Source organism: Larus michahellis, chromosome 2, assembly GCF_964199755.1.
Source record: "Larus michahellis chromosome 2, bLarMic1.1, whole genome shotgun sequence".
NCBI lineage: Eukaryota > Metazoa > Chordata > Aves > Charadriiformes > Laridae > Larus > Larus michahellis.
The window spans coordinates 125,741,617-125,751,804 of record NC_133897.1 but is presented as its reverse complement, the minus strand read 5'-3'; the positions used below and the strand labels follow the sequence as shown (position 1 = coordinate 125,751,804).

The 10,188-nt window shown below is 37.0% G+C and overlaps 1 protein-coding gene across 2 annotated transcripts in view; it reads left to right on the top strand.

Annotated features, from left to right (window-relative positions):
* The first annotated feature begins 674 nt into the window (after positions 1-674).
* The window catches only part of ST18 (ST18 C2H2C-type zinc finger transcription factor), a 168,458-nt gene continuing 158,944 nt past the window's right edge, over positions 675-10,188 (top strand). For both annotated transcript variants that reach the window (XM_074577023.1, XM_074577021.1), the window contains exons 1-2: positions 675-770; positions 1,078-1,213. In XM_074577023.1, the coding sequence (XP_074433124.1) occupies positions 732-770; positions 1,078-1,213 (175 nt within the window). In that variant the 5' untranslated portion in view covers positions 675-731. The remainder of the gene's footprint in view (positions 771-1,077; positions 1,214-10,188) is intronic.

The window sequence follows — 10,188 nt, the reverse complement described above, 5'->3', positions numbered from 1 at the left end:
GTCAGAATCCTTACTTTCAGTTTTGAGAATACCAAACACTTCAAACTTGGGTATGGCTTTTATAGCTGAGGCCTATTTCTTTAACAAACCAAAGCAAAAATCTTTCAATGGGTGTTTTGAATTTTGTGGATGTGAAGTAGGTTAAGCCACTGAGTTTCTTTGTCGGTTTCTGTGATGGGTCTGTAAGACTCTGAATTAGCTTCTGCTGCTTAACCTGGCTCCAGGGTTCCAAATCTAGATCCTGCACTAATTCCAGATGTTCCTTTCAGATCCGTTTTGGAAGAAAACAAAGGTTATGATGAGGAAAATACCATGCAACTACTAGAGCAAATGCACCCAATAGTCTAAGCAAGACTGAACTTCTGAGATGATAAGGCAAATATAGTTTAACATTAAGACAGACAAAAAGTAACACAGTGACACCCTCCTCCTCCTCCTCCTCTGCGTGCACACACAACTTGTTTACAAAAGTGCCTTGTAGTGACTGCTGGTGGTGTCACTCCGTCCCATGCCCCAGAGCTATCACCGGGCCTCATGGGAGATGTGACTACAGCATCGGACATGGGACTGTTTGTTCACTCACTTTCTGTGAAGAGAGTTTTGAACTGTGTTTTGAATAGACAGCATTTTCTTTGTGTGGTTGGTAAATAACACAGAGCAAAGTTAGTCAGCAAGTTGCATAGCTTCTGCATTCTGATTCTTTGGAGCCCTTTTGTACCAAGCTTGACAGGATGTTTTTAACAGAATGTGACCTCACTGGGATACCAGAGGTAAGGAAAAAAGTTATTTGGGCTGTTGCGGAATATTTTGCACAGAGCTGACCAAAAGAACTGCTTTAAAATACCTCTTGGAAAGATGATGGTTTCACGGTGATCCAGTCAACATCCTGTGCAGTGAAAATCAATGTCTTTCACTCCTTCGTAAGTTATAGGAAGTCTTAATGAGATTTTCTATTTCCCACTTACGGAAAAAGACGCTGATTTGCAAATCTGAGAACACTTATGTACTTGCTCTAACGTGTTGAGCAAAGGCCCAGTTCTAGTGACAGAACTTTAAAATGTTTTCTTTCTATCACAGAACAGAATAAGCAGATCAGATCCAGTTGTTCATCCAAATCCTACAAGCAGCAGTGCGAGAATCGGAGTGGTGGCAAACCCAGCAAGACCAGGCAACAGCGACCTTCTGGACACCCGTATTCCACCACTAGGTAAAGGTAAGAAGGAAAAAAAATAAGAAACAAACCCGTACCAGCATGTTTTCTGAGTAAGATCTTGTGTGGGTTTTCATCACAGGCACGAAAACTGGGGCCGCCGCTTGTGGTTTTGCTGGGAGGTCGGGCGAAGGGGGCTGTGGTACCCTGGGGGATGCGTGGCTGTGCGGGCACCCCCTCTCCTCCCTCTGCTGGTCAGCATCGGGGAAATGCGGCCGTGGGTGGCTGGGGGGGACCTGGCATCTTTCTGCTGCCGTGGAGGAAAGTCCTGCTTGCTACAGGGTCTTGAGGGTTTCTTCGGTGTGTCGCTCATGGTTCTAAGCACAGACAGCATTAGGATGGAATGATGCAATGTTCGGGGGCGGTAAAAGAGAGAGAACTCTGAGTATTCAAAAAGTCAGGGGGAGATGATTTTTAAAAAAAAAAACCCACATGGATGTAGTTCAGATATTTATTTATACAGTATAAAAATATTACAGATTCATGCTGAATGATCTGAGTGATTTGTTTATGTTCACGATCTACAGAGTGGTTTATGAAAAAATGAAAGGAAAATGCATTATTACACAAAATAGCTTCATGAATAATAGTCACCTTGCTGTTCTGAAATTGAATTGAAAATATGTGATCTGCCTTACTATGTATACCAACAGAACAACAAAGCTTTGTTTTTCTGGTCAGTAATTGTTGTTATTTTCTAGCCAGTACAGGTGACTTACCAAAAAAAAAAAAAATCTGGTTGGAGTCACTAATGGAGCAGTGAGAGAAAACAAAGTTCTCACGATATATGTTATTCATACTTAAAGACTTGCATAACAAAGAATTCTAAAAATAGGCCTTTAAAATTGGAAAGTTTTGAGTGCTGCTGACAATGAAAGTGTTCTTTGGTAAATGAAGATGGAAAAGTTTGCTCACTTACTTATGACTAACTAAAGTTGCTCCTTACTGTAAGGCACATAAAGAACTAGAGATTTGTTTTTTCTTGTGATCAGTTAGAAAGTGGATTGGTTGAACTTCATTTAGTAACATAAAAGATGCGATGAGCATGTCACTGCTCCCAGTAAGACAGGCTTTACATTGACAAAACATTTACAGTGATACTTTTATAATGTCAAACTTGCTACTGTACTTTGATCCACTGGCATGCGGTAGATAAGCTGCCAGCTCTGTTGTAATTAGAGCAAATATTTCTTCTGAAGAAGCTTCTGGAGACAGGCGTGTTCTCTGAAGTAGAAGTCTGTCAAATGGGCATGATTGAAGACGATCAATTTATATTCACAACTTTGGTATTTGTGTTGCAGTAATACTTCTGGTCCTCATCATGGGTCAGATGATGGGTATTGTACAATACAAAACCAGATTTTATATACCAAACAACTAATGATGCAAACATGAGACAGCAGTTCAATTAAAAAAAAATGTGATAAATTATTCAGTCATAAAAAATACACCCAAAGTGTTAAGATGGAGTTTTCTACAGCTGTATATGTAATGTTAGTGTTTTTCTAACTGATGATTTTTCATAGTGTCTCACCCACTACAGGTAAACTGCCCCCAATAGTTGGAAGCTTGATCGCTTTTTAATCTTCAGTCAGGGAGAAGTTGGCAGGGTGCGATACAGTTTACTTTATCCCTGAATTTGAACAAGAGAGGGCAAAAGTTCAATAAAAGTAAGCTGTTTAACATTTATGAAAGCTACAACGGATGAACCAGCAGAGGTCAGTACAGAGTGCTGAAATGGAAGTGGAGCGCCAGAGCTTTGTGTATTTATGCTCTACTTTCGATCTTTAACTTTTCCTTTAAAATGTGGTAAAGGCTTAAAGTGGCTTACAGTCAATATTCCTCTCCTCTTCGACAGATAGATTGAAAAATACTTGGGATAATACAATAACGACTTTGCTTAAACAAAGTAATTTAAGCAGCAACATGCATTTTGTAGCATGTTATAGCTTGCAGAGAGGTGCTGGAAACCTTATTTTGTGGAATCATTATTGAAACCAATGCGTAATACTTATTACATATATTGCAGTGACAAATGCATGTAGCTGATTGTTATGTTGCAAAAAAATTATGACAAAGAGGCTAACTTTTAGAAACCAAGTTTTCACATACTTGAAGGTAAAGTACCAAAAAATAATTTCTCATTTTAGGTATCAAATTTGGATAATTTTCATTAGGTGTTGTTTTAAAGGACTTTTCTTTGTGTATATACACATATATACAAAGAGAGAGAGAGAGAGGGAGAGGCAGATAGACTCTGTATATAAAGTTGAATTATCTTTTGTTTCACTTTTTAAAGCCATTGTTTGCTGGTGGTTTCCTTTTGTGATTTAAAGCAAGGAACAGAATCACCGCGCATAGTCTGTGCATGAAAAGATCCTTCAACGTATATTAACTGCAAAAGCTCATCTCTGAAAAGCTTCTTTTCAAGCTTCTTTCTGTGGATCTAGAAAGAGCAATCTGCCTGTCCCCGTTCTGTTTCCTTGCACTTTAACGAACTACTTTGAAAACTACCTTGTTATTAAATGGTAATTGTTGAATATTAAAGAATTGCCAAGAAAATTATCACCAGATAAAGATGGTATGTTCTATTTTGATTTCAATACTGCCTTACATCTGCTGTCTAAGAGCTCTGTGAGAAATTTCCCAGTATATTCAGAGAGAATATTACTATACAATGGGAAAAATTTTTGAAAATCCTCTTCGCTTGTTCTGCTTGCCTTTCATGCCCTTCTTTAAATTGATTGTTAGGAAACCATACATTGGAAACCGTGGGGGTTTTTTATGTGCTTTATCGTGCACTTAAAATTGACAAATACTAGACAGAGACTCCACAACTCTTTCTCACTTGTGTTGTGTGCCATTAGAGTCAGATGGCATAAGTGTGTGAGTGCCGGTCAGAGGGCTGTAGGAGAGGATTACTGCAGGGGAGGGATTCCCTGGTAACTGTAGCAGCTATCAATGGTAGGAAGGAGACAGAGATGTCATAAACTGCTGTTGCATATCTGACCTGTGATGTTTTTTTCCCACACACTGTCATTGCATCACAGACTTTGCAAAAGCTCTCCCTTTACAGGTGTAGTGTAAAATCCTGGTTATGGCGAAGTCAATGGCAGTCCTGCTGTTTGAATCAATGGTGAGACATGGAGCTCTACAGGCTTGTTTCAACTTTTTTTTTTCCTGAGGCAAAGGAAACTTAGAAATAATCTAATTTATTTCATAACACAGGGTCTAATCTAACAGTATGGCACACGAGTGGTGGCACGTTAAATAACGATTTCCATTTTGGGTCCAGGTTTCTTACCAAAGGTTTGGATTCAATTCCATTCCATTCTGTTTGGTTCCTCTTCATTTTAATGGAACTGGAGAAACAACTTCTAGTACTGATTTCACTCATGGCTTTGATTGTGTTTTGAGAAAATAGGCTTGAGTCCAAAAGTCAAACCCACCTTCTTTTCCCAGGTAAACTTCTGATGTCCATACCATTTTGGCACACATATTTTCCTGTTTCCTTCTTCACATATCTTTCATTTTTTGTTGGGTAAAAAGGCTGTAAGAAGTATTTTGCTGAGACACAGTGGAAGTACTCATTTACGTAACGTATTTTTCATTAGTTGTTTTTGTTGGGAGGGAGCCCTTCTTGTCAAATACTTTTCCTGAAAAGTAGTGGAAAAGCTGAAGTTAATATGGTTCTTACAGTACTCAATGATCTTGTTTTAGCCAGTCAATGTTGAACTCCACAAGTCCAAGTATTTCTATTGCTTCAATTAAGTTTGTTTACATGTTAAATTTCATGAACATCTGCTCTGCTTTTTTTGCTGTAACATATGGGATATAAACCCCTAAAAATTAGAGGCCAAAATAATGTTGCTGTAAATGTGTAGTTCAGTCAACTCTAATGTTATGCTAGAAGTTTGCTATTCTTATCTTTATCCAGACCAAATATAGAAGATTACAGCAGAGCCGTTCATGATTGAGGAACAGAAGGTCTATCTTATTGCTGAAGTTCTCAGTCTCTTGGTAGATTAATGTTTGATATTTTCTTGATTGTGGTTATTACAATCATATGTTCCTACAGGTATAGCAGTATTATATTATCATTTTGCCCCTCTTTTCTGATCTCTTTGATTTATTTATTTGTTGGTTTCTAAAAATTCTTCCCTGCAAAGTAGCTATGCACAGTTAAATTGTCCTATCTATTTAGCTGTTTTTAACATTTGTTTGGTTTTTGAGACAGGGATAAATTTCTCCATTCTTAGTGTATGTGTGTACAGGGGTGACTTCCAACATTTTTGCGTTACCTGTCATGGAGGTATCTGTCATTTGACTATAAAGTTGTGTGTTGTCTTCCAGCATTTATCAAAAAATTGTGTCCTTGTGTCAAGATGGAAATAGCACTAATTCAGTCAGCGATGATAAGTAATCAGGATAGCCAAGTTAGTGAAAATCTCTTAATATAAAAAAAGGAAACTGCGTCATTTGCACCAGAAATTGAGTTAATTAGTGTTCCTTATCTGCAATTACATTATCAATCTGCAGATTGAAAAATAACCTAAAATAAATTAGAGCAAATAAATTAAAAGATAAATGTAGGCAAATAAATTTTAACTTCAAACATTCCACAGGGAGAAAAAAGATAGATTTTTCACCCTTTTCAGGAATAAAAGGACAGCCTAAGGAACTGGCATAATTCTAGGAAATGTCCTCTATATCACAAGAAAACATCAATATAATGGTTTTGGGTTTGGTGGTTCTACCATTTAATGAAGCATATCTATGGAGGCAACTTGGTTTCTAAAGTGCCTAAGGGATCAGAAATGTTGCTTTTCCCTAACTGTGTTAGATTGGATGGTATAGCTGGGTTTGGTATTTTTTCACCTTATCCTGGTATTCTATTGGGAATTTGTTACCCGTCTTTTTCATTGTGCAGCTCAAGTCAATACTAGGCTTTTCTTTTTCTTTTCCTCGTTTCCTCATGTGTCAAGAATAAACTTTAGACTGCAGTCTCTCCTTGATATTCTTTACCTCCCACTGAAATCAATAGGATGCTGAACCCAAGTCTGGAGTGTCTTACGTATTCTGGTAATAGAAGAAATAAAGGTTGTATGGGGTGGCCTGAGGCTGAGGAGAGGTAGCCTTTATAATGTCAACATTAAACCTGAGGTATAGGTGGGGTTAAGGCTTTTCAGAAAATTTGAAAATCACTTAATTTTCATAGCAAATTTCTCAATCATTTCTCTTATACCCATGTACTTCTAAGAGGTCAAATATTCACACTGTCACCTTAACTGTAAACCAAATAAATTTGAATTCAGTTTTTGTAATAATTACGTTTACAAGCAAAGTAATTTCTGAAGACATTTATGTTTTTAACAAGTCTCTTCTGAAAGCAAATCTTATGTTTGCCTTTACTTCACAGAATAACTCTTTTGTGAACAAATAGTAATACCTCAAAAAGATCTTCCATAGTATATATTTGTGATTACTGAGTGTACTGCAAGGGGATATTAAGAGTAGGCTTCACAGAATAGAAAATATTTAACAAGTACATAGTCTTACTTTTTCCTTTTGCACTTTAAGGACAAATCTCAATTTTAATTATATGCACTACGTCTTACCAACACTGTAAAAATACAATGAATAGCAATGTTATTTGACTACATTATTTGACTATTGTTTGGGGATTTTATGTAGATCCAGAAAAAGAAATGAGCCTTTCTGAAAACTTTTTATCTATGTTTTTATATATTGTATTTTTAACAATACAATTTATATCTATATTCTTTGTTGCCATCTGAGGCTAAACCACGACATATATATATGTATATGAATATATACAGAACATTATGAAATTTTTGCATGGAAATACTACTTGGGAGCTCATTAATATTTTTCATGATATCAAAAAGCTCATATTGACATTAATTTAGTTCCAGGAATTAAGATGTTAAACTTAATTAAAAAGATGTTTAATTAAAATTGGATGGAATATGGCTATAAGTCTTTAAAAACCTAGCTGCAGCTTTAAACAGCACGAAGCAGAAACACATGTCATTTCCCATGAACCTGACTCACAGAAATATTTTATCTATTTTTCTCAGTAATAATTTTATTAGTAGTGCTCCTACAGAAGTGTTAATCATGTGATTTCATGTGTTAAAAATATTCCATTTTGCTAGCAGATTCATAATACTTCAGAGGAAATATATGAGTAAAGATTTCCTGGTAGCTTAATGTTGGTAAAGATGTCCACAGAGAATGTGAATGCTTATACCCGGTATACTTACACCAAGGTCTCTTGCAAAAAAGTGATTTGGAGTAATATGGATTTTAATTCTTGACCAACCCAATTGCATTCTATGATGAGATGACTGGATTGACTGGATTTGTGGTTAAGTGGAGCAGGGGATGTCATCTGCTTTGACGTTCAGCAAAATGTCCCACAACATCCTCATATTCAAGCAGGTTTGTTATGGAGTAGGTGGATGGACTACTATATGAGTAGAAATTGGTGGATCATTGGAATCAAAGGGTAGTGGCTAATTGTTCATACTCTGCTTCAATGCCTGTGAGTTCCTCAAGAGTCTGTCCAGGAATCCATCCTGTTTAATAACTTCTTAAGTGTCTTGATGGACAGCGGGTTAAACACTATATGCTAACGGTGATGAAGGCTAACAAAGGACTGGACTGTATCAACAGCAGAATAGCCAATAGATCAAAGGAAATTGTTATTTCCCTTTACTTGATACTAATTCAGCCATATCTAGAACATTGCATCCAGTTCTGGGTACACCTGTACAAGACAGATGTTGATCAACTGGAGCAAGTTCAGTGGAGACCTACTAAGATGGTTAGAGGCAGGAGCATATGCCCTGTGAAGAGACCCTGTGAAAGCAGAGCTTGTTTAATCTGGAGAAGAGATGCCTACAGAAAAAAAAAAAAAAAATTTAGGCAGAGCAATCCAGAGAAAACAATAGTGTTGCAACTTTTGAGATTAAATTTTCCTTGTAAGTGAATAATACCTCCTAAGGAAGCTCACCCTTTCCCATACATCAGGTGAGCTAGGTTTCTTAAGGACCTTTAATGAATCTCTAAATGTTGCAAGAGATTCCCTTGCAGTTTGGCGTAGATGCAATGGTGCACTACTTTGTAAGAGCAAAGTATTATTTTCACATGGGTAATAATGGAAAATATAAAAACTTGGCATTCTAGATGTAATCTGATAGTTTGCCCAGGTCTCTGAACCTCCTGTGACTGGTGCAAGAATCCTTACTGTGGAGCACTCTTTGCCATCGCTCCTGGGATGTTGGAAATTTACTGAGTACAGGTGTTTGACCAGGATGGTGAAAGCTGTTGGTAGGGAACCTAACCGATGGCCTATGGTTTCTGAACTGTGTCTTGGTTTGATTTGATGGTTTGGTTTTTTTCCCCTAAAATTTGATGTGAATATTTTTGCTTAGGAAGAAAGAAGAGTGTCAAGGAAGTCGTAAGAAAACTGACACATTTTTGTTTGGAAGTGAAAATAGTAGAACAAAGGGAGCGATTAGCAGATATTTGTAAGCCTGTCTTCTCCTTATGCCAAATCAATATGATTAAGATTCAGGACAGGGGACTAAAAGGAAACAGAAAGGGTTCATGAGCTCTGTTGGGTCATTGGTAGAAAATACTCCACTTGGGAATGTGGCATTGTAATCAGTCTTGTACTGTATGGATTTGTACTCTGGAAGATAATAGGAAGTGGCTGGGAAGATAACAATGTGATCAGCCCTGGAACGGACACCAACAGGGTGGTACCAGGATGTTCAATCTGTCCCATCCAGATGTTCTGCTGTTAGGAGATGCAGAAGGAACAGGAAATGTAGCACATCGTATTCACCTGTTTATATAATCTTATGGCTAGTGCTATCACAAAGGCATCAGGTTTATTCGGTGATTTCTGGATGTCAGATTTCATGAGCGAAGTGAATGAGGCACAATGGACAACACTGACTAAAGATGAGAAGATAATGCTTGTTCTTCTAGCAAAAAAAAAAGTTTTAGAGATTTTTGTATTAATAAAACTACTTCTTTTTCTGAAACAACACTAGGGTTGCCAAGAATTGTGATTATATTCTTGGACGGCTTTTGTTTCTTTGTTAAACCAGGGATCTAACACTATCCAACACTCCATCAAAGATGCATTGCATTTGGTTATGGTTTTAAAACTCTCTTGTAAATGCAGCTAAAGAATTGGCATCCCTCATTTAATAAGCTGACAACCTGAGAAGTGCTTAAATAAGTTCAACAACTGCACCAAAGAATGACTAATGAAGACAAACTTGAAATCCTGATTTCCACAGGTTTGAGAGACAGTTGACTTGGAAAGATAAAATCTTGGAGTATCAGTGTTTTATCTGGGGACTCATTTCACTTGGGTGGGCTGTTCTTAGAGCCCTCTTTTGGTGCTCTGCTCCCACTTAGCTCTTGATTACTAGCCTGTGGTGATTCTGAGAAAAGAAAACTATGGCAGATTGAACTCCTCTATAAGGTGTTTTCTGTGCTGTGTAGACATTGTTATGTACATAATCTACAGAGATATAGTGAACATATTAAAGATACTTCAGTATGAGAAATCAGTGTAATGTAAAAGTGTTATGTAAAATGACTAAGGAGCAGAAATTATTTCCTTCTTTTTGGAACTTAATGGGATGCAACTTTGCTTTCTGTTTACCTGGACTATTAGAGAGAGAAGTACATTCTCCTCCTTTTTATTAAACTTTTTAGCATGGGAACATTCTTCAAAGAAGATATACCTGGAGCCTAACAGATTCCATCTCCAAAAGAAAAACACATCCTATTCTCAACACACTAGAATGAAGGACTGAATCTATAAATTATTTGCCTTTTTGCCCAAATATCAAGTAGATTTATTTAACGGAATAAAAAATGGTCCTGAATGCTTAAAGTACTTTTGTGAAATAAAATGTATGTTACGCATG